The sequence below is a fragment of the Mustela nigripes genome, chromosome 1, assembly GCF_022355385.1.
Source record: "Mustela nigripes isolate SB6536 chromosome 1, MUSNIG.SB6536, whole genome shotgun sequence".
Classification (NCBI taxonomy): Eukaryota; Metazoa; Chordata; class Mammalia; order Carnivora; family Mustelidae; genus Mustela; species Mustela nigripes.
The window spans coordinates 91,380,225-91,404,462 of NC_081557.1; the positions used below are offsets into that span (position 1 = coordinate 91,380,225).

Genomic DNA, 24,238 nt, shown 5'->3' on the forward strand with positions numbered 1-24,238 from the left:
GTGTGTGTCCCTGCTCAGCTGGCTGGGACACCTGGACCCACGTGTATTTACTCACATCCATCAAGAAACCCAGCAACAACCTGGGATCATGGCTCCTGGTCCCAGCTGGTGGTAAGCCGAGCATGGTTAGGGACTCGAGATTCCTTCTTGAATTTATCTTGCAGCCTCCAGAACAGCGAGGAAGTGACCAAACTATTACCTCTGACTCCTAGAAAAGAGAGTTTAAAACAATTAAAACAAAACCAAACAAGAAACCCTTGCCTGGCAGGGAAGATAGTGTTGACTTGGGCTGATGTTCAAATGAGGAGGACTTTTTCTTACCTGCTTTGCTTACTAATAATGTCCAGTGTTAGCACAGGGGCAGGGGAGGGATGGAAACAAATGCTAGGGGTCCAGAGCCTGTGTCCTCCCCACAGCCCTGCCGACCATGCCCCCAGCATGGGGTCCCCAGCACAGGTGAGCCGCCCTCACCATCCCTGCTGCTCCCCCTCCCAGACTGTCCTCCTCAGGGGCCAGGCAGCGCTCAGTGGAAATGATGACGAGGGTCAGATGTGGCCCTGGGGCCAGCACATTCCCAGATCCCCCTTGCTGCCTCTGGGACTTCTGGAGGGGCCTGAAGAGGTAGAGATGGTATAAGGGGTCAGAAGGCAGTGACAGGGACTGGGAAGCCCCACCAGACTTCCCGCCTGCCCTGACTGCCCACTGGCTCTCTCTTAGATGTAAACCACCCCAAAAACTCCACTTGCCAGGAAGGAACTTACCAGCATTCACAGATTGCCTAGTAAGGCCAGCTGCTGCATTATCAACCGTGTTCCTCCTCAGAGAGGCAGCAAAGCCTCGTGGTTGAGCTGGTCCCTAAGCCCGGCTTTCTGGACTCAAGCTCTGGCCTTGCCCCTCTCCAGCTCTGACGGCTTGATTACATTGCTTAGTCTCTCTGCTTCTGTCTCCCGTGTGCAAAATGGGAGCGATTCTGTCCTGAGGACTAAGTGGGTGAATACATATAAAGCTCTTGGAGCATGTGAAGTCCTCTCTAAGCACCCACGGGAGTGCTGAATCGAGGTGAGCGGACCACTCCTCCCGCAGCCGAGTCGGGTACCCCACCCGTACCTTCTTCTGATTTTGCCTCTCCAGTTGCCCCGGTGCACTGGTGAGCAAATGCACATGCGTGAGCGCAGGTGCGCCAGTGAGCAAGACAAATATGGTTGTTATTGAGAATGGTGGGCTGCAAGGCAGGTCAGGGCTCTTCTTAAGCAGAGCTAGTCACCCTTGAACGACAGCTCATAGTAAGAATGGGGTTTTAGAAGTCTGGTGCACAGAAGTGGAAAGGGCTGTGGTGTGAGGGGAGTGGGAGTGAAAGGGCCATCACTTCTGCCTCTGGGGATCATATCTCCTTGAGCCACCCTCAGAGGGTGGGTCCTTAGACACATGTAGCCAAAGCAAGGGCCCCTCAAGCCCCAGGCAGATGGCCCATTGCCTTCTGCCCACCTCCTCAGGTCCCCGTGATAGGGAGAGACCATGGGGAGCTGGGGAGGTGCAGGCTCTTCAAACTGGTGCTGCACCCCAGGACACTCTCTTCTCACATGCTTGGGGGGCGGAGTTTGTTCCCCACCTAGCTGCTTGCCCCAGGGCTAGTATCTCTTGGCTCAGAGGGGCTGACAGCTGGGTGCTTTCTCAGGGGAGCAGCCTGAGGGATGCCCTTCACTCTGCTTTCAGAATGCTTCCCCGGCAAGGACATCTCCAGCCCGGGCGTCTCCAGCCCGGGCATCTCCAGCCGGCACGTCCCCAGCCCGGGTGTCTCCAGCTGGCACGCCCCCGGCCCGGGCGTCCCCTTCCAGGTCGTCGTCTGCCAGGTCAGCCTCCACGACATCCTCTCCGACAAGAGTATATCTTGTTAGAGCAACACCAGTGGGCGCCGTGCCCATCCGGGCATCTCCTGCCAGGTCAGCACCAGCCACGAGGGCCACCGGGGAGAGCCCAGGTAAGGGGGACACTTCAGGGAAAGCAAGAGGAGCAGGGAAGCAGGGGAGTAGTCAGGGGCGGGCAGTGGGGGGTCGGGGGGGGGGGGGGCAGAAAGGGGCCATTCCATGTAAACCCAAGACAGTGGAAAATTGGAGCCAGGGTGGTAAGGGTGAAGGAACCAGGACCAACCCAGCAGCTGTAACTTTGGAGGCTGCACAGTGTTCAGATTTCGAGAATGAGGACTCTGGTTGGAGACTGGGGTTCTTTCCGTAGGCTGCCCCACAGGTCTGCTGGGAGGCCCAGGTCTGCCTTGGAGCAGGGTCCTGATTGACCATGGACCCATCTATGGGAGGAAATGGAGGAAATGGATTCTGACCAGGCCCTCTCGGGCCCCATCTTTCCTAACTGGCTTATCTGGTTCAGGGGCTGGAAATCAGAGCTGCCAGCTGGGCCTTGGGGCTGGCTCTGCCCCTAACAAGACAGTGTGTCTGTCCATCCCAGCCTTGCCTCGTTGTAGACTTCAGACCGTCCCCACCATCCCATGCTTGGGACCCCTCTCCCAGTCTTGCCCTCTCGGGCTGGTGAGGCACTCTGGTGTGGTGGCCTTTAGAATGGGACACACTTCATTTGACTGCCTGCTCTGCTGTTCACTCGCCGAGTAACCTTGAGCAAGTTCTTTCACTTTCATGAGCCTCAGTTTCCTCATCTATAAAATAAGCACGATATCGCCCAGTTCACACGATTGCTGTGAGAATTCCCTACGAGAGTACGTGCCAGTGCCTGGCTGGCCCATAGGAGACGCTCCGTTAAAGCAAGCTGTCTGTATCTGGTGGAGTGGGGCCATATTCTGCAGTGGGGAGGTCCCCACGGGGCCCTTCTGGGCCAGCCTGCTCCCTTCCCCTCCTCCCCTGCCCTGGACCCCTCTCCAGCAGCCTTACCCTCCCCTGGTGCTGTCCCGCTCCTAGGTATCAGCCTGCCCAAGTTCACCTGGCAGGAGGGCCGGAAGCGGCTACCGCTCATCGGATGTGTCCTCCTCCTCATCGTCCTCGTGGTGGCCCTCATCATTCTCCGTGAGTTTAACAGAGGGAGCAGGGGCAGGCTCTGGTCATGGTCAGAAGGCACGGGGTCCGCCGATGGGGGCATGCTACAAGTTGACGGGAGAGGGGAACACACATGCAGCTGGCTACCCTGCCCCACAGACACTCCTGCAAAAGGCTGTGGGCCACGGTGCCTCCAGGCCCCTTTTAGGCTACTGGGTTAGGGGGAACTGGGCTTGGGCCTTATCCTTGCTCCTTCCTGTGCATCTTGCTTGGGAGAGTTAGCTAACCACTCTGAGCTCCGTTTCTGCATCTTCTAATGGGATTCAGTTCCTTCAGTGCACTTGACTTACTACGGGCTCCATCAGCACTCATAAAGATGTCACTGGGTTTGGAGCCATAAATGACAGAATAGCCCAGGGCCCAGCACAAAAATCTCTAAATGCTAGTTATTTTTTAAAAAAACAGATAGATTAAGGGAAAGTCTCTTGGGCATTTTGGACAATAGGATAGAGTGTTCTGGGGTTCGACACGGGCCCAGCACAGTGGGGAACCTCAGAATGGGGCAGAAGAGGAGCACACCTCCAGCCACCCTGTCCTCGGAGAGATTCCAATCTCCTGAGAGACCTGGCTGGCAATAATTAAGGCCAGATGGGACCTTCAGGAAGAGGTGTCAGCTGTGTGGGCCAGGGTGGTAGGGGACAGCTCAGAAAGGTCCAGGAGACAGGCTGGAGGAGGGGACAGCATGTGGATAGGGTGTCTGAGTGGAAGGAGCTCCTGCAGGAAATGTTGGGGGAGGTGGGTGAGGTCGGTGTGGGGAGAAGGAAGGGACCTCTTGGCCAGAGAGGAAAAGAGTGTTGGGGGATCCCAGGGGGGCTGTTTGGCTGCGCATGGCCAAGCTACATGGTACAGAGCTTTAAACACCAGGCTGGGGAGTAAGGTTTCTCCTGAAGAAGTGGCACGGTGTGGGGAGAAGCCAGGTGGGTGACCATGTGGAAACCTGGGCTGGCCAGGCTGCTCCAGGAAGAGGATGGCTCAGGAGGAGATAGTTTGCTGGTTAAGGGCATGGCCCCCTGGAGCCTCCTGGCTCTGCTACTTGCCACCTGGGGGACTGCAGCAAATTAATTAACTTCCCCAGCCTCGGTGTCCCCACCTGCCTGACAAGGTGATGGCATCATTGTCATGCTCATAAGGGTGTCCTCAGCACGGTGCCTGCCACATGGTATCCACGTGGACCATAAGCCAGGACATGCTGCCCAGCTTCTCCTGCCCCTCCCCCACAGGGCACTGCTCTAGGGACCCCCTGGCAGTCATGGGAGAGCAGGTGGGAAGGACCCATGGAGGACTGAGTTGGCATCTCAGGGCGCCCCCACCATGGAGTCACAGTGTGGTTTCACTGCATGTCCTGAGGTCCACTGACCATCAGGGGGGCCCCTCCACATGTGGCCTAGCGGGCACTGGAGTCTGGATCTGGAAGGAACAGACACACAAGGGTGACCTTCGCCCTGGGTGACCTAGCGTGTGGTAGGGCAGGGGGGAGCAGTGGGGGATCAGGCTGAGGATGAGGGGTGGGGTGAGGAGTTAAAACTCAGGTTTCTTGGGCACCCAAGGGAAGATGTCTCCAGGCAGGAGGGATGGCATCCCTAGTTTGAGAAGAGGTCAGTGCTCCAGATGCAGGGAGTCATGAGGCTGACTTTCACAGTTTGCAAAGCTTGTACATTTGGGAATCAGCCATCTAGATTTGCTCTTTGAGAGGAAAGACATTTCTAAAGACAAGTAATGGGGCAGGAGCTGATTGAAGGAGACATCCCTTGTGTAGGGGAGGGGAAGGAAAAGGAAAATCCAGGAGATTTGAGACCAAAAGAACAGCTTTCAAGCAGACAGCATGGGGAGCGCTTGTGCATCTGGACGGCAGAGACAAATTTCTCTGCTATGACCTGCAGAGCACAGAGAAGAAGGGATATGCCAGAGGGGCTCCGAGAGGGGGCTCTGGGATTCTGGAGGAGGGCTTTCTCTGGCTGCCAATCTGGCCCATGTAGGGCACGGGAGCTCCCAAGCCGTACCCACCTCCACCCCTCCCTCCCTCGTTGTCCTTCCCTCTCTTTCTCTCTCTCTCTGGATGGCTGCTCCAGTCTGCCTGGTGCTGCCCTGCTTGCAGGAGCTTTCTGGGGCATTCTGGAGCATTTCTGAGCAGCCTTTTTCTCCATACAGATGGGGGAAGAGAGCCCCAGAGTCCAAGAGGGATTGCAGGTCGGTGTCTCAGAACCCCCAGGGCCTCGGGCTGCTCAGTGTCTTGTCCACCTGGGGTTGGCAGTGACCCAGGTGTCTGCTCCGTTGTCTTCCAGTCTATTTCTGGCGGGGCCACACGGGGATCAAGTACAAGGAACCAGTGGAGAGCTGCCCCATCCATGCTGTGCGCTGTGATGGGATTGTGGACTGTAAGCTGCGGAGTGATGAGCTGGGCTGCGGTAAGGCTGCTGGGCACGGGTGCATGTGTGCCTGAGTGTGTGTGTGTGTGTGCGCGTGCACTCTGGTGACTGCAAACTGCATATCAGCTCGAATTGGAGGCAACGCACAGAGAGTCAGAAGACCTAGGTTCTAGTGATAGTAGACTCGGGTCTGAAACCTGGCTTTGAGTGCTGTGTGACTCAGGCAAGTCACTTACCATCTCTGGGCTTCATTTCCCTAAGTTGTGAAATGAGGGAACTGGACAAGATTAGTGGTTCTCAGAATCTGCCCACTCCCAAGTAGCAGGTAAAATAGAGCTACTCCAGCTGGAGGCAGATGTGGGGTCCAGAGATCTGCCCATATGCCCCGTCCATCTAGGCCCCCATAGGTGACCTCTGACTTGGCAGTCCTATGGTTTCACACAGGCCGGTTTGTAAATAGCCAGCAGTGATGAGCGCAAAGATCTCTTTGCCCTTGGATGCTCAGGGGGCTTTCAGTGCGTTGTTGACACGTAGGCTCAATGTCGGGGTCCATGGGAGCATTTCCCTGTGTGTCTGTGTGTGCTTGCCCGTGAGCACACCACTCTCTGACTGAACACGCAGTCAGATCACAGGCCTTATTCCCCTTGCCACTCTCTTGTTCGGGCATGCCGCTGCCTTCTTGGGGCGAAGGCTACTGGCAGTGCTCACCCCTTTTCCCAGCACTGGTCCCCTGGGTCCTGTTGCAGAGAGAGCTCTCTGCCCTGCCCCGGCCCCTACCTTGGCTCTGCCTTTATTGAGTGTCCTGGGCTCCTGAGCCCTGGCCGGTGGTCATTACCTCCTGGCTCTGGCTCCCAGATGTTCCCCAGGCCATAGCGAGGAGCCCCAGGACAAGAGCATCTAAGAGCCCAACTCAGTACATTCCTCAAGAACCGGGTGCTGAGAGCCCGCTCTGCCCTTTTCCTGCCCGGCAGTGAGGTTTGACTGGGACAAGTCTCTGCTTAAAGTCTACTCCGGGTCCTCCCATCAGTGGCTTCCCATCTGCAGCGACAGCTGGAATGAGTCCTACTCAGAGAAGACCTGCCAGCAGCTGGGTTTTGTAAGGTAAATATCCCCCCAGGTGTCCCAGGTTCAGAGTCGTCCTGGGTTCTCTGCAAGGGCCCCTCAGGCTCACTGTGGGCAACTCATTGAGAAGAGTCTTGAGGACCAGGGCTGAGGGCACTAGCTCAGGACACTCCTGTGTCATTCAAAGGCACAGTGCCCCTGGGTGCCCAAGTCTGGGGGTAAGTTGGTCCCATGAGGCCAAAGTCGTGATGTGGAGATCTGTCGTAGGACCTGACACTCCCGTATATTCTCTGCATCGAAGTGGCTTTGTGTCCCTGGTCACAGTTCATGGTCACAGCAGCCCAGCAAGGGGGGTAAGGCTTTGAGCACTCCCACTGGGAACCAGAGGTTCAGGCTCTGCACTCAAGCAGTTGTGGCTTGAGCTGAAACTCATCGAAGCGGGGAGGAGATGAGCAGGTGTGGCCAGGTGAAGTCTTAAGAATCTTCTTGGCTCTAAAGATTTCACACCAAAGCAGGTGCTTGTGGGTGGAGCAGGGAGCACTTGATGGAGTCCTGCCTTCTTCCCTCATTTCTAGGCCACATAGCTAACTCCATCTTCCTTCTTGGTCTGAGTATTGGCGTTCACCAATATGTGTGGGGTTGTGGGAGGAAGGGTTTCAGCTGTGGACTCTCTGTTGAAGAAGCACCTTGAAACCCAAGGCTGGGAGGCCAGGACTTAGAAAGCCTGTCCTCTCCCTTCCCTCAGCCTCAGAGTTCCGATCTGTGAGAGGGAAATCAGGGGGATGTGGCTGGAAGACGGATATCTTTAATTATCGAGTTGTACGACCTTATGCAAATCAGAACCTCCCTTGGGCTTCAGTACATGGTGTCGCTTATTCCAAACACATAATTGAGATTTGACGCGTGCCAGAGACCACGGGTACCCTGACAAGATCCCTGCCCTTCCAGAACCTGCGGTATGGTGTGGGGGAGAGAGGCTTAAACCAATAGCCATAGCATAATGCTATGCGTAATGGTAAGCACTATGGATACGCAATGGAGAGGGAGCCTGACCTCACCTGGTGGACAGCAGGGAACAGAGGAACCCCAGGAAGAAGAACAGCATGTGCAAAAGGCACGCACTCATTCAGGGGTGCACCATGTTCCAGAAATTCACAGAAGTGCCACGCAGATTGTCCATGGATCTCCCACATCAGAATCACCTGGGGCAGGGGGGGGTTGTTAAAATCAGACTCTGTGGATTAAGATTTAAAACCTGCTTAGCAAATGTCCTGAGGTGATTCTTACATACACTGTGGCCTGAGGTCCAGTAAGTGAGTACCAGGTTCTCAGATTTTCATGTGCAAAGCCGTAAGATGGGGATCTTAAAAAGGCAAAGTCTGGCTCAGCAGCTTTGGGGTGCTGCTGTGGTGCATGGATCACAGCTTGGCCAGAAAAGGGCCCAGCTAGTGTTTCTTGAATTTGCATGTGTATCAGAATCCCCCAGAGAGCCTGCAAAAACATAGAAATGGAGTTCCTGATTCAGTAGGTCTAGGGTTAAGAGGACCCAAGAATTTGCATTTCTAACAAGTTCGCAGGGGTGCTAATGCCACATCTCCTGGGCTGGTGCACAGGGCTGGGGGGGCGGGCAGTGGTGGAATGTGTGGGTGGGGGCAGGGTGTGATGGGACTTACCGGCGCCCCTGGCCTCTGCCAGCAAAACTCTAATGTCAGCTGGGGCACCGGGAGTGGGGGCAGGCTTATTCTTCTTTCCCTCCCCTCCTTACAGTGCTTACCGGACGACCGAGGTGGCCCACAGGAATCTTGCCAGCAGCTTCTCGATCTCCAAATACAACTCCACCCTCCAGGAAAGCCTCTACAGGTGTGGTAGTGTGGGCCAGGCTGCCTGCCTGTGAGCAGGGAAAAATGGGGGAGTGCTTTGAGTCAGGGAGTCCCTCTCCTTTGGCCTTTTTGAGACCTAGCCTCCAGGAGTCCATCTGAATGTCCTGAGCATCCCCGAAACAGTCCCCATTTGCCACCTGTCTCCTGACTTGAAAGTTATTGAAGTGTGGTGCAGAGAGAACCTCAAGGTCAGCGGAGCCCCAAGCATTCATCTGTTTGTTAGAGACCGTAAATAAACCTTGGGGCCACCAGTCTGCTGGGTGTTTGGACTGGGAGCCACTGTAGGGAGTGGGCTTGAGGTGGGGAGGGAGAAACATCGCTGGGGTCATGGGGGGTGGGGAAACAGGAGCAGGAGGAGGGCCAGGTGCATGTGACCGGGGACAGGGAGGCCTGGCTGGGAGGCCCTGGCCCCCTCCTGGGCCCTGCCATCTGTCATCTCTGCATTGCAGACCCGCCCTTGTCCCAATCCCACTCAGGGGAAGGTTGAAGGGTGCTCCACCAGCTAGTGGTGTTTACCTTGGGGAGGGAAAGAAGAAGCCAGGCTTCCAGAGAAAAAGGGACAGGGAGTGGGGGGGAGAGAAGAGAATGAGCTGTAGCCTGGATGCCTGCTTTGTGCTAGGTGTTTTGCAAGCTACATTGCCCGTGGAGCATTGAGGAGCTGGCCGAGGAGAGTCAGGCCACCTCTTGTGCTGTGGAAAGATGCAGGACAATGAAGTCATGAGTTCAAAGGACAGGGATCTACCCAATGCGTGCAATCTCCCATAAGAAAACTGAGGGGTGGGGATGGGGACAAGAGTGGGGATGATTTGCACTGAGCCATCCCCATTTCTGGAGAAAGCACTAGAAGGGTCTGTCTCTCTGGGAGGGAGATCAGAACCTCTATCTTATGCAAAGGAAATGGAATAGGAAGTTAGAGGGATTCAATCAGGGAAGGCTTTCTGGAGGAGGTATCTAAAGTGCCCTTTTCCCATCTTCTGTGTCCCTTTGTACAGGTCTGAATGCCCTTCCCAGCGGTATGTCTCTCTCCAGTGTTCCCGTAAGAAGATGCTCTTCTTCCTGGACTGTGGCCTGTGTGGGGTGGGAGTCAGGGAGCAGAGACATGGGACCCCTCTAGGGGAGATGGCCAGCCCGGGGGGTCCCAACAGGAAGACAGTCTTCAGCAGCAGGCCTGCTTCAGGGCTGAGGTCCCTGTAAGGCACTGGGACAGTCTCAGAGTAGCACTTCTCCTTCTCCTGACTCTGCTCAGCCCAGCAACCTTGTTCATACAGGGGAAGCCCTTCAAATCTCACGGATTCTGGGAGGTGGAGAGGACTGGAGGGCTAGTCTGGATCAGTTTAAAGCTCCTGTATCAACAGATGTGGAACTAGATCTAGGGCCAATATTTACTGAGTACATTCTACTCTTATTGACTCTTGATAAATAATTGCATTTCATTCTCATGAGGCAGGGCCATTACTGTCCACTTACTGATAAGAGACTGGCATGTTTGTCTCACTGCTGGTAGGTTAGGAGCTGGTATCTGACCTTGGGTCTGACCCCAAAACCCAAGCTGTTGAGCAGCCTGTATACATGTGCTGTGTTCTCAGTAATGACCAGGTGGGCTTGCTCCCCTGAGTGGGCGGGCACAGGGCTACAGACAGAGGGCCCACCCTTCAGACTACTACCGGTTCTTCATTCTCTCCCGCTTTAAAGAGAAAAGGAAACATGTCCTAACAGACTCCAAAGACTGCCCTCCTTGTCCACAATTTTGGGGAGATGACTCCAGAATATGGTTGGGAATGTCCCTGTGGGGGTACATACAGGGTCCCCAGTAGCATTAAATGACCCCCTGGGGAATCATATGGGCACAGACCCACCTGCACAGCACGGCAGCCCTGGGATTTGCCATCATGATGGTATGGTGCTTGGCACAGTCCCCCAACTTCAGACACTTTAATGAGCATTTGTCATCGTTAAGGAAAGAATGAATGAGTAGGAGGAAAGAGGAACTTGCCTGGGATGAAACTCCCCGCTGAGTGATCCCAGCAGTCTAACCCTCCCCATGGAAGCTCTGCTTTGGCAGAAAACAGCTGGGCCACATCAGATTAAGTGAACAAAGCTGTGTCCATGGGTGGGCACGTGCCCTCAGGATGGGGCTGCCTGAGCCTGCCCTGGGTCCAGGGAGCACGGGAGCCATTCTGAGAGCAGCAGAGGTCACAGTTCCTCGCTTCTGCTTCTCCCCAGACTGTGGACTAAGGGCCATGACGGGGAGGATCGTGGGAGGGGCGCTGGCCCCAGAGAGCAAGTGGCCTTGGCAAGTGAGCCTGCACTACGGCACCACTCACATTTGCGGGGGCACGCTGATCGACGCCCAGTGGGTGCTCACCGCTGCCCACTGCTTCTTTGTGTGAGTGCCCGAGGGGCGGGGAGCACCAGGGAGGGCTGATGGCAGATGGATTTGTCTCTCAGCAGAGAGGGCTTTGGTCGTGAGCCCAGGCCCCCAGTCTCAGGACCATGATCTGCAGTTACTGCTGGGTCCTGGGACTGGGCGTTGGGGCTACTTGTTCTGAGTGCAGCCCAGAATGAGAAAATAACCTGAATGGCCTAGAGGGAGGGTGAGGCAGGCAGGAAAAAATGGCTTAGGAGTCTTTCCCTAAGAACAAAGAATGGGGTGAAATAAAAAGGCTTTGGGTTTGTTACCAGCTTCCTGCAACAGGAACTTCCGGGGAGGGAGCCCGAGGAACAGAAATGCTATCCCAGGGAATCAGGAATGGAGGGATAGGGGTGGAGGGGAGGGTGGTGCTGTGAGCTTCTGACTGTCACCAGCCAGTCTAGGTCCCTGGAGCTGGGGGGCAGGAAAGGGCTCTGAGGATAAGGCGTCAGGGGCACTAGCTTCCCCAGGAGGGAGTGAGTATCTGGCAGGTCACTTTGTCCTGTCTACAGCTCCATTTCTGCTGACCTGTCCTGTCCACCTTATAGGAAGCTTGGTGGAATGCAGAGAAGACAGTGGGGGTCATGAGGTGCTGGGTGGCCAGTTAAGGACCGGCTTTTAGAGAAAGGCGGGGGGCTTGTTTTTGAGTCCTGGGCGAAGATGGAGGGTTCCCTTTTGAGGTCATTTCATCCATCCCCCTGCCTGTAAGCTGGTGCTGCGGCTGTAGCTCCCTGTGCATGGCAGACACTGCCAGGGGGCCCTGCCAGACAAAGAGCTGGGCCATGCTCCCTTGTGGCTCTTGCAGGACCCGGGAGAAGGTTCTGGAGGGCTGGAAGGTCTACGCAGGCACCAGCAACCTGCTCCGGCTACCTGAAGCAGCCTCCATCTCCCAGATCATCATCAACGGCAACTACACGGACGAGGAAGACGACTACGACATCGCCCTCATGCGGCTCTCCAAGCCCCTGACCCTGTCTGGTGAGTCAAAGCCACGCCCGCTTTTCCAGCAGCCCTTGGAGCCCAGCCTTGCCACGTCCATAGGCCCTCTTGGGGTCCCAGAGCCTCAGCACGGTGGAAGCCAAAGGCTCTTAGGAATCATTTAATGGAGCACTTCTCTACTTTACCATTGGAGAAACCGAGGCTCAGAGGCTGGAAATAAGGTTGTGCCAAATGACACATCTTACATTGCAAGTTGATGACAGAGATAAGGCTTGGGTACTGGTCTTAACCAATATGAATAGATTGAATCGTTCCACACATATTTATTGAGCACTTAACAGGGGCCAGGCACTGCGACAGGCAATTTACAGCTGCATCATTTACTCTTCCCAACCTATCCTGTAGAGCAGGTACTATTATTAGCTTCATTTTATACTTGAGGACATGGAGCCTCAGGGAAGGAAAATTACCCACGGCCAGAGTCCTAAGTGGTCGCCTGCTCCAGGATGGGATCCAGGCGGGTCTGCCTCCGGAGTAAAGCTCTTCGTGCTGGCAAATTGGGATCACTGCAGCTGGGAGCACAGCACGAGCACATATGCAGACAGTGAACTGCCACGAGGTTGGCCACAGGACAGAAATGCTAGGGGAGTTGTCGGGATATCAAAGGTTTCATCTATGAATTCACTCACTCATGTGCGCACTTATCAAATACTTACCGTGTGTCTACTGCTATGCTGCACGCTCTCCAGTTGAAATTGCAAATAGAATGAAATGGGTGATGCGCAGCCAGTAGAGGCCAGTGACTCGATGGTGGGGACAGCTGGGGGAGCCGACATGGCACAAGTGGGGCTTCTCTGGAGAAGGATCTCTAAGGTGGACTGGGCTTTCTGGGCTCTCTGGTTAGTCCTGACTTTCTCGTGCTCTGAGCCTGTGAACTGGTCTTTCTGGGCATATTAATTACAGAGGCAGTGTCAGTCCTTTGTCAGACACTAGGTCGTCAGAGTGGGGTGAGGAGGAGGAAACAGCCTAAGCTCGGTTGGGCGGGGCTGGCCCAGGGCCACGCCCTCCCCGAGCCACGCCCACCAGCCGGCCAGTCTCCTTCACTGTAGCCTATCAGCCCATTTTGTGGCGAGGGGCGGTCTTCCGTGCATGCCTTACCCTTCATGCCCACCTAAGAGGGGCAGTCAGACTGCAGGACCAGAACAGGCCTTTCCAATCTTGCCAAACCCAGACTCCATTTCGCTAACCATCCTGATCTCCCACCACCGCAACCTCCCTTAATGTTATTTGGAATTCCAAATCAAATTAGGTAATCTGTAAAACCAAATGAAAGCTATTATAACATTGTGTATGGTTTTCAGACTGTGGCAGTCCCTCTACAGACTCATAGGCCCCTGGGCAGGAAGCACACATCTAGACTGAGAATTACAGTTTAGACCAGGTGCCCTGATTTTGGGTTTAGAAATCAGGGTAGATTTTCTTAAACTCCTTTGGCGGGCCAAGCACTTTCAAGTCACAGTTCTATCGAAGAAAACTTGTGAAAGTTCACTGATAAAGTTAATTCCCCCCATAAAAATGAATGGAGGATAGAATCATGTTACATTTTTTTTAAAGACCCTATATCTTAAAAATGGGCATATTTTAAGAAATTATGTTTTGCATTTTTTGGTTAATGATTGATGCCATGCCTTCATTTCTTTTTTGTTTACTCTCTAGCAGACAAATGTGTTAGACCCCGGTACTTAGAGCCCAATTTATAGGAGAAGAATCTAGCGTTCATTCCCTCTCCCACACTCCCGTTTTCTGTGTCACTCCTTCCTTTCTTCCTTTCTTTGTTTGTTGAGTACTTTGTATGTGTCAGGCACTGTTCTAGGTGAGCATAAGAAACCATTGAGAGCATTGCAAACATTCTATCAGCTGGTATTTTCATCTTGCAAGTTGGAGTTTGGTGGCTCACGCCCTAGCATAAAGATCCCAGTCCTCAGAAAGGCTGTGACGTGACGCACAGCAGCACCTTCTAAATGTTTCTGAGCCTGGGAGCAAGTGAGCAGGGGTTTTGTGGTCCATGCCTCTAGGGATGTGCTCTTCCCACTTGGGGAGGTTGAGCTGGAGGAAGCCCCTCAGTTGCTGACCCACCTGTGGGTGCTCTCCCCAGACCTGGCTGGGCATATCACTGAGAGGCCATGGTGCTAATGCCTGGGACTTGGTGCTAATGCCTGGGACTTGGTCTGCTGCTGCTCCCTCCTCTGACAGATGGGCATGGAGGAGGTTCAGCCGGGAAAGCCACTCATAGAAGGGAGATCCTTAGAGCCACCCTGGTATCGGCGTGGCACAGGGGAGCTTCCAAGGCATATGCTTCTGCCCACAGGGCACTCACTGAGATCAGAATGTTTACGGGAACTCTAGCAGCAACCCAAAGGCTGGAGGGTCAAGATAAAGTGCCTGAGTTTCTTGCCTGGTCTATTCAAGGCCCTAGAAGTTTCTGAACCATACTGGGGCAAGGAGGGAGGGTCCTAGGACCTGGATACCCCTGTCCCTCCCTAGTACCATCCCAGCTGAGATCTCCAGCCTTGACCTTGCTCTGATGTCTTGAGGTCTTGTTGCAGCTCACATCCACCCTGCCTGCCTCCCTATGCACGGACAGACCTTCAGCCTCAATGAGACCTGCTGGATCACAGGTTTTGGCAAGACCAAGGAGACTGATGGTGAGAGGCAGAGTTGTTGGGCTGCGTGTGTGTGTGTGTACATGTGCATCTGTACAGAGTGTGTGGGGGTGATGTATCGGGGTGTATGGAGGAGGGCCTATCTAGATGAGGGTTTGGGCATAGAGATTCATGGGCCTGCATGAGGGTATGTGTGTTCACATCACCCCCACACATGGCAGACCAGTTTATATTACATCTTATAACCCATGTTAGAAAGTTTTGGTCTCCCAAGTATCACCCTTAACCCTTCTCCCCATTTTACAAATGAGGAAGCTAAAGACCTTTGGGGCTCCGTCATTTGCCCAGGGTCACCCTAGTTGTTTCTGATAGACAGAACTAAGTCTAGAACAGCCTAGAATGGTCTAGAACATGCCAGGCTGGTGCTATCTGCATCATACTCCACCACTTGCTCACAGAGCCTGGGTTGTTTCTTACACTTTGGACTAACTCTTCCATGGAGAAAGCCCCCATTAAATTGCAGTTATTTTGAATTTTTTTAAAAAGTGAAAATGAAATGAGAAAAAAAAGTTTTTGTTTTTGTTTTTAGTATATGCAGCTTTAGTCAATCAAAAGAAAAAGTCCCAAATGTGCAGGTGAAAAAAATGCCAAGACACATGCTTAACTATCTGCCACTTTCACAGAAAACTTACCCTATAAGAATATACAAAATGTGTTTATGTACAGCGTGTACCTAGGGGCATATATGGTTATTTCCTCAGAATTCTTAGGTGCCACCTCCTGGCGAAGAGGCCAACACTTCATTCACATATCTTTACCAAAAAAGACTAATTGGCAACAAATAGACTATTTGACTGTTGACAACACTGTACATCCTCTATTCAGACCACGTAGGCTCCGCTTGGTCAGTTAAGATCCTCCCATCAATGCAGACAACACCAGGTACCCACCAGGTACCCATGTCCCCCTACATGCAGATCCTACCAGGTGTCTCTGTCCCCCTAAACAGCTTCACACGGAGCTCTCCCAAGTGAAATCCTGTAAACCAACCTGAGACAAATGTGTATGAATGTATATACCTGAGCAGATGTCAAAGTAGTTGGTCTCCAGCCAAGACCACCTGGAGACCCCCTATAATCAAACACGTTTGGTCCATTGCTCACTGCACTGAGGGGGAACATATACCACAGGGAACCATGGACATCTTAATAACAGAGTGCTAGGAAGGACTTATTGTAGGGGAGGGCGGCGGTTCAAAGAAGTGGAACATTTCTCTAGATTGGATGCTTTCAGGAAGCAGGGATAATTCTTTTTTTTTTTTTTTAATGTTTATTTATTTATTTGACAAAGATCACAAGTAGGCAGAGAGGCAGGCAGAGAGAGAGGGGGAAGCAGGCTTCCTGCTGAGCAGAGACCCCAATGTGCGGCACGATCCCAGGACCCTGAGATCATGACCTGAGCTGAAGGCAGAAGCTTAACCCACTGAGCCACCGAGGCACCCAAGCAGGGATAATTCTATGATTGGACATCCTAATAATCTCATCTAGGAGTTAAGAATAAGCAGAGTCTAAAGCTATAATCGGCGAGGAGGCAGTAGACATTCCTATTGGCTGGGAGAGGGGATAGTCGCCGTTATTTGTGGTTTGTAACCTACCTTGTTTTCATTTACCCTTAAACAAGGTTATGAAGTGGAGTGGTCTTCTTTCCCCTCACTTTATCTCTATTGCAGAGTGATCTTTGCTGATGTTGGTTCTGTAGGATGGTTTATGCTTGGCCCCGGAGCACGTGGCTGACCTCACAGAGAGCCTCTGGCCAGTTGCAGGTCTCAGGGCCTCCTTTCCCTTGCTCAGTGCAGTGGATGGTGACTAGCCTGGGAGCAGACTTGTTCTGGTCTCAGCTCCATAACTGACCGGCCGTGTGACTGTGGGCAAGTCACGCCTTCGGCCGTGAGTTCCTCCAACTGTAAATGGATTAATTATACCTCATTAGGGCACATAGTTACTGAAAACAAATGAAATGATGTGTTTGATGGTGCTCTGCATACAGAGAAGATTTTGCAACATGAAGGCAGCCCAGTAGGCTTGTGAGTTTGTGTACATGTCTGTCTCTATGTTACATGTAGGGGGGTGTGTGTGGTGTGAGGGTGTATGTGGCCCTATGTTCTGGGAGGCCAGCCATGGGAATGGTATCCTCTGCTCCCAGGAAGCTGTGAATCTGAGTCATGGGGTGGCTGGCTAGAAGGTCATGAAGGTGTCCATATCTGGTCTCACTCCTTTCCCATCTTCTCTTTCCTCCACTCGCCTTCACTGAAGAGAAGACATCCCCCTTCCTCCGAGAGGTACAGGTCAACCTCATCGACTTTAAGAAATGCAATGACTTCTTGGTCTATGACAGTTACCTTACCCCAAGGATGATGTGTGCTGGGGACCTCCGGGGAGGCAGAGACTCCTGCCAGGTGAGAGGCTCGTGTCCTGGGAGCCAGGGGCCATGGGGGAAGGCTGGGGTGGTGGTTTCAGAGTGAGAATCAGGTGCCTGCCATTTCCTGCTCAAGGACCACCTCTCCTACCCTGCTGAGATGTGTGTTCCCCCCACAGGGAGACAGCGGGGGGCCCCTGGTCTGTGAGCAGAACAACCGCTGGTATCTGGCAGGAGTCACCAGCTGGGGCACGGGCTGTGGCCAGAGAAACAAGCCCGGTGTGTACACCAAAGTGACTGAAGTCCTCCCCTGGATTTATAGCAAGATGGAGGTGAGTGTCTGCCTGGGGCAGACTGGGAGCTCCCCAAAGTTGGGGTGTCTGGTAGAGGGCCCAGGCTTTCCCCAGAGTCTTAGCAAAGTTCCCCTCACCCGTCGTGTTTGGAGGTGTTCAGAAGTGTGGAAGACTGGGACAGGATAGGAATCCAATGTTGGGCCAACCCCAGCGGCTTAGGTTTCTTACCTTCTATTTCCTTCCTCTGGAGGGATGGAAAGGGGTGGCCCCAGGCTGGGCCCCAGCGGCATGTCTTCTCCCCAGAGACAGCCACGGAGTGAGTTCACACAGCTGATTGGAGCGGCGTATGAAGGAGGCCTCCCTCCTTGGCAGGGAGTTAGTCTCATGGGTATCTGGGGTGCAGGGCTTCACCCCCACCTCTGCTGACCCAGAACAGCCCTACCTTCCCTGCACCTGCCATCTTAGCCCTAAAGCACGAAAGCTATGCTCACCTTCCCTCCTCTGCCTGAGAGAGGGGAGAGCAGCACACAGAGCTTGGGTGGCTGGTCCAGAAATCCAGCCTGGTGTCTCTCTCCTTCCACGTTTCCTCCTTGTTGCCGCTCTCCGAGGAGCAGTGCCCAGTGACAGCTGGACTGAATGGCAGGCTCTGAACCCCACCTTCGACATCTGTCTTCCTGACCCAGCCTCATCCTGTTCTCCCTGTTCTTGTCCTCAGAGGGAGGTGCACTTCCGGAAATCCTAAGCAGCTGGACTGTCCCACCTCACGGCACTGGCCAAAGTGACTGGGCCATCGGCAGTGTCATCTAGGCTAAAGGCCACCAGGCACCTTCGTTACTCCTACCTCTACTATCTGCTGCCTCTGTGAATATGCACACACGTGTGTGTATGTGTGTGTACATGCGTGCACATGAGTAGATGTTGTTACTCTCCCAAGGTCTTCAGAAACCAGAAGAGCTGTCAGCTCTTCGCAAAGCCCAGGTTGGAAAGCACCTGGAGTTAATGGTTTGGGCTGTGTGGAGGTTCCTGCAGGGGTAGCCTTAATGGACAGAGGTGGTAAAGCCCAAACAGGGCCCCAGAGAAGGGCCTGGAAGTCCATATTAGGCATTCTTGCTCCTCTGACCGTGACTTGGAGACGAACCCAGACTGCGTGGTCACCAGCAGCCCCGGGGAAACCCGGGTAGCAGAGGGCCTGGGCTGGCCCTGGCGGGAAGTGTCCCCCTTTGAAAGAGCTTCCTGCTCTTTATCAGACCTCGTGCTGGTGCCCGGATGTGGAGGGCTGGCTGCATGCAGCAGTCCAGGCTCAGAGGCACTGGGGCAGATTTTTATTTTATTTTTATATTCAAAAATGGAAGTAGATGCATTTTATAAAGATTCTCCAAAACTTCCAGGCGCCTGAAGCACTAGCATCCATCACCCCACAGACTCCAAGGGGCTTCTGGGAGTTGTGCCATTCCAGAGTCCTGCAGAATGTTCCCGACCTCAAGAGACCAGATGAAGGAGCCGCTTTGGGGTACTCGGTAGGGAGCCCTCAGGCAGGCTGGTGAGCAGATCCCTCACAGAGAGCCACCCGTGTCGCTGCATCTGAAGGCCACACCAGGGCGTGAAGAAATGGCTGCTGCTTCTCCATGGGTGTCAGAGCCTAAGAGAGTCCGGGTGGACAGGGTTCCCTGTCCAGTGCCCTCCTGGGCCTTTTGTAGTTTCTTCTCCGCTTCTCCACCTTTCAAATTCTCAGTTGTTTCAGAAACCGGGCATTGACCCCAACGCTGCCGTGAAGAGAGAGCCGACACTGTCTCCAGGCCCTCCAAACAGTCGTATTGAAGGATCTGAGGTTCCCTGCTCCCGTGAGCCATCAGTGTGTCTGGTTTCCATGCCAGCCAGAGGCCTGGGCCTTCGCCAACCTCTCCTCTGGGCTACCTGTTCTTGCCCAGCCTCATTCTCCTCACCTTCCTGGGGCCTGCCTCACGGTGCTATGACTCTCAGAGGCAGGGTCCACGCGGGTCAGCCCAGCCCAGCTCAGGCAGGCAGCAAGGCTGGACAGGGGCCGAGGGAGCCGGTTGCGTGTTATTAGGGCTGAGGGGGGGGGAGGGCAATGTTCATGTCTACGGCAGCCCCGGCAATGGTCTTCAGCAATAAAAGTTGTGTGACCTGAAAAATTTGTGATTTGTTGTTCTACTGATTCCCTGCCCACCCCAGTGTCCAGACAGCCTTTGTGGGGGTTCTTAGGTTTGGTTCCTCAGCTGTGGGTTCTGAGTGTTTATTTGGCCCATCAGCCAACCCCCGACCTGCCATATCAGTGCCTACTCTGTATCAGGTATCATGACAGGCTCAGGGGCACAAAGACTATGACAGTGTCCTCAGGAACTCATGATTGTGACTCAGTGTGACGGAAGCTATGACGAGTATGGACAGCATGCGTGGAAGCTACCAGTCGCACCTGGAGAGGTCAGGGAGGGCTTCACAGAGGACGGGAGGCTTGAAAGGAATCTTAAAACTTCACCAAACCAAGCCAAACCAGATCAAACAACCAAACCAACAAAACCAGACAAGGATGGGTGAAGGACAATCCAGTGCTTGTCTTTTCTCCTTTTCCCTTCTTCCTCTTTCTCTTCCTCTGCCTTTGCAAGCTCAGAGAGAGGCCTGATTGTAAGAAGCTTCCTCAAGCATTTCCAACAGAATTGGATCGGTGGTCCCATCGGTTTCTGAAAGATCGATCCCTTCTTGCTCCGCAGTTACTTTCCTACCTTGAATATATTGACCTCCATCACTGCGACCCATGGGTACACGACCAGCGTCACTGGGCACACCCCTGCTTCTGGCCACGATCACAGATGTCTCCAGGCCTGCGTCCATGGGCCTGGCCTTCGGACACCTCAGATCTGGTTTCTTTACTCTCTCATGTCAGTGGGAGGGGGAGACGTCCCACCTTCAGTTCTTTTCTGGCTTCATCCCAACAAAAAGGTGTGGGGGAGGGGCAATTGGTGGGCTTAGTATATTAGCAAGTAGGGAGAACACAACGACCCCAATAAGAGCCCACGGTTTCCCACAACTTCCGTGGCTCAACCCAAAGCTTATTTCTCATCCATCTCAACGTCCAGCGAGGAGGCTTCCTGCCACATTATTTTTCAGATCCTTCTTTCTCTCTGGCTTCCTAGGGCATAAGTAACCTATAGGGGTGCAGGTGTGTGTGTGGGAGAGATAAGCTCGAGAAAAAGCAGTATCTTAATAGGAAAAGAAAAACACTTTCCTTAGACACCAGACATTTACAGAAGCCATAAGAAGCATGGAGTAGGGTGATGGGATTTCCCAAATCTGTCCAAAATTTCCAGAAAGATGTGCGTGTCTCTATTGGTGGAGGCTAGTGGGGGTTGCTGGTGACACCATCCTCGGGTCCCTGGATCCCAGGCATCTCCAGGTACCACTCAGACTCTCTGGCTTTGTCAAGTCCACTGACTGCTGAGTTTACCCCCCGGGGAAGGAGGGGAGTGTACGTGAGTGTGGGGCAGAGACTAAGTCTTTGGAGGCAGAGCCAGTCACAGCCCAGCAGCCCATCCTGCTGCCTCTGGAGTTTGGTTCAGTTCCCAAGGGCTATTGTTTCCCGTAATTGCTTAGCCAGTGTCCTGATGCACTTGGGGGGACATTGGGAGATGCATGTGGAGCACTTTCTGTAATGATAATGATGAGGATAATGATGATAAGAGCTAGCACTTGCTGAATGTGTGCTGTATACCAGCTGCTGTGCTAACCACCTGATGTGTCTTATGTCCCGAAAGCAGAGTAGGCACTCTTATCCCTATTTCATGGATGAAGACACAAAGGCCAAGGCAAGTGAGTTAAGCTTCCCCGAGCCACACGCCTGCTACAGTGGTAGAGCAGGACTTTGAATCGAGGCTGTCCGATTTTAAAATCTGCTCTCCCAAGTCAGGTAGGTCTTTTCTAGCTGAGACATTACAGGGTCTGCTGCTTGGCAACGGGTATCTTTCCGTTCACCGGGCCTCTGCCGTGGGAGGGCCAGGGCGGGACAATGCCGCAGAGAAGGCTGGGCACACCCCTCAGAGTGTCACAGGACCGGAGGCTTAGCTCACCCAGAACCTGAGACAAAAGCATTATGAATGGGAGGAGGCCTCCTGACTCTTCTCGCACCCACGTCCCAAGTGGATGCTTTCTGGGAGGTCCTCCTCTGCCATAATAAGCTGTCACCCCAGGATACCTCCATGTCTCCTCAGTGTGGGTGGGTGGCTCTGAGAAGCTCGTGCCACTCATTCCGTACGTCCTCCGCGCTGGCCCAGGCTTCCTGTTCCATGGAATTGCGCTGCCCAGCCCAGGCAGCGAGCTCACACTGGTCTCACGATGAGTCTTGTCAGAACATGGAGGACCACGCTGTGGAGATACGCAGCCTGCATCATCCAGGCAGAGATCGTCTCAGATGAGTCCTCAGAGCAGAGGAGGGAATGGCCCGGCTTTGGTCCTGCACGGCTCAGCTCCGGCCCGCAGGATGTGGGACGTGGACGTAACGGGGTAATTCTTCTGCCAAAGGCCCGAGTCCCAGAATAAGTTCTTAACTTTTCATACAAGGAGGGAGCTGGGAATCTTCTTTGAACTCCTCCTAATGATACTGATTTAGTGGAAAGAGCCATGAAGTTGGACTGGAGGTAACCAGAGGCACAAATTCCAGCTCCACTTCCTTCGCTCTGTGACCTTGGGCAAGCCAGCCTCTCCCTCCCCTCATGCAGCATAGGTGCATCTCTCCCACGTGCTGTTGCAGGGTGAAACGGGTGGCTGTATGTCAACATGCAGGACAGTGACAGGCAGATCGAGCCCTTGAAACAAACATTGAAATTGCCGCAAAAGGGCCAAATCCTTCACCCCTTTCTCCACCCCTTCAGCAAACCAGTGAGACGGGACTGGGGAATTTGAATAAATCTTCACAGGGTTCAAGTTTCTTAGGAGATTTGCCATTTCTCTGTATAAACCTGCCTCTTCATTTTATAGCAATGGGGTTGGTCTTCTATGAAGGTGACGCCACCATCCGAGGCAGCTAGACGTCTCCTGCTGGGAGTTTCTCTCACAGCTGGGTTGAGCTCTCTCTGCTCTCTCTTGCCACTGATGGGACCAGGATGGGTAGCTGGCCCTGCCCTGGAAGCACCTGGCTACTCGGCCAATGGAACTGATGGTTGAGGGCTGTGAGGGGACACACAACCTCATGCCCCATGGGCTCCTCAAGACACAGCCATCTGGCTCCTGCCCCATCACATCATTGATCTACCATGTTGCCAAATCCAATGGTAGCTTTTCAGTCCTCATCCTACTGGAACTCCCTGCTGGAACTGAACTCTTGAGGACTCCCTGCTCAGTAACATTGCCATTGCTTCTGTGACATCAAGCTCTCCCTTCTGGCCTTCTGGCCGCTCCTTCTGTCTCCCACAAGCTCCTTAAGTGGTGTTCCCCAAGAGACCTCCGTCCGATCTCTGGGGTTCTGACGAACACCCCGTGCAGTCAGCAGGAATTTGCTCCATGCCATGAAGGTACAAGAAATGTCACCTTTCTTTATAAAATAGATGAAAATTTGACTGAACTTCTCAGCCTGTCTGGAAATCATTCCTCCTCCTGTTCTTCCCCAGGATGCTACGCTCTGAGGGAGGCCGCACCCTGTTCCCAGGCTGGCCGCTCCACTGGCGGCCTTCACGGGCCGCCCTCACATGATTTTACAGGTGCAGGCAACAGCTTGCAAATCTGCAGCTCTCTGTACCCCTAGTCTCAAGAACCCCCCGTCTCGCTGGGTCAGGCTCTAGCTGCTCCCTTCTCTTCCGCCCCCAAAGCCCTTCTCCTTGGAGACAGTCCAGGCTTGTCTCTGTTGTAAACATTGCACAAAGGCCTAGAAGTTCTCATGAGTCAAAGCTGTTCCTCCTTGATAAGATCATGGTGGAAATTAAGATGAGTATCGATTTCAATGCTCTTGTACAGATTTTCATGTGACTGAAGTTTGCTTTCCTCTAGGATTAATTACTACAGGTGGGATTGTTGGGTCATATGGTGATTGTATGTTTGACTGTATAAAAAACTGCCAGGCTGTTTTCAGAGGATTTGTACCATTCTGCGTTCCCACCCACAAATTAGAGTTTTACTTGCTCCTCATCTCCCAGTAATTGGTATTGCCCAGAATTTTTTAGGGCAACCATTTTAATAGGTATGTAGTGGTATCTCATTGTGGTTTTAATTTGGATTTCTCTAACAACAAATGATGTTGAGCATCTTTTTAATGTTGGTTGTTTTTTTTTTTTTTTTTTTTTGGCCATCTGGAGATCCTCTTTGGCTAAGTGTTCAGATCTTCTTGTTTCTTTGTTGGGTTGTTTGTTTCTTATCATTGAATTCTGAGAGTTCTTTTCTTTATATATGCTAGATACTAGTCTTCTTATTGTTGAATTCTGAGAGTACTTTATATATTCTAGTTGCTAATCTTTGCTGGATATTTGATTTATAAATATTTTCTCCCTATGTAGCTTGTCTTTTCACCCTCTTAATTGTGCCCTTATAGAGACAAAGTGAATTTGCTGAATTCCAACTTATCATTTTTTTTTTTTTTGGATTGTGCTAAGAACATTTGGCCAAATCTAAGCTCATGAAGACTGAAGACTTTTTCTGATGTTTTCTCTTAAGAATTTTGTTGTTTTATGTTTTTTTATTTGGACTAGGATCCATTTAGAGTTAATTTTGAGATACTGTTGTGATATAGATTGAGGTTCATTTGTTCGCTAATGGATGTCCGGTTGTTTTAGCACCATATTTTGAAGACTGCACTTTTCCCGCCCGCAAATCTGCATTTCCATTTGCCCTTCCATTTTCTCAAAAGTCAATTGAGCATATCTCTGTGGGTATATTTTTTTGATCTATGTGTCTATCCTTTCAGCAATGCCACCCTTTTTTTTTTCATTTATTTATTTTCAGCATAACAGTATCATTATTTTTTCACCACACCCAATGCTCCATGCAATCCGTGCCCTCTATAATACCCACCACCTGGTACCCCAATCTCCCACCGCCCCCCGTCACTTCAAACCCCTCAGATTGTTTTTCAGAGTCCGTAGTCTCTCATGATTCACCTCCCCTTCCAATTTACCCAACCCCCTTCTCTCTAACTCCCCATGTCCTCCATA

General features: G+C 52.8%; 1 protein-coding gene across 3 annotated transcripts in view; it reads left to right on the forward strand.

The window, feature by feature from the left end:
* TMPRSS13 (transmembrane serine protease 13) overlaps positions 1-19,232 on the forward strand; it is a 28,764-nt gene extending 9,532 nt beyond the window's left edge. For 2 of the 3 annotated variants that reach the window (XM_059416394.1, XM_059416401.1), the window contains 13 exons: positions 1,714-1,978; positions 2,925-3,029; positions 5,208-5,246; positions 5,342-5,464; positions 6,397-6,526; positions 8,255-8,347; positions 9,360-9,403; positions 10,591-10,753; positions 11,583-11,755; positions 14,323-14,421; positions 16,692-16,834; positions 16,974-17,126; positions 17,803-19,232. In XM_059416394.1, the coding sequence (XP_059272377.1) occupies positions 1,714-1,978; positions 2,925-3,029; positions 5,208-5,246; positions 5,342-5,464; positions 6,397-6,526; positions 8,255-8,347; positions 9,360-9,403; positions 10,591-10,753; positions 11,583-11,755; positions 14,323-14,421; positions 16,692-16,834; positions 16,974-17,126; positions 17,803-17,829 (1,557 nt within the window). In that variant the 3' untranslated portion in view covers positions 17,830-19,232. The remainder of the gene's footprint in view (positions 1-1,713; positions 1,979-2,924; positions 3,030-5,207; positions 5,247-5,341; positions 5,465-6,396; positions 6,527-8,254; positions 8,348-9,359; positions 9,404-10,590; positions 10,754-11,582; positions 11,756-14,322; positions 14,422-16,691; positions 16,835-16,973; positions 17,127-17,802) is intronic. The other variant, XM_059416396.1, reaches the window with a different exon arrangement.
* Positions 19,233-24,238: the final 5,006 nt, after the last annotated feature.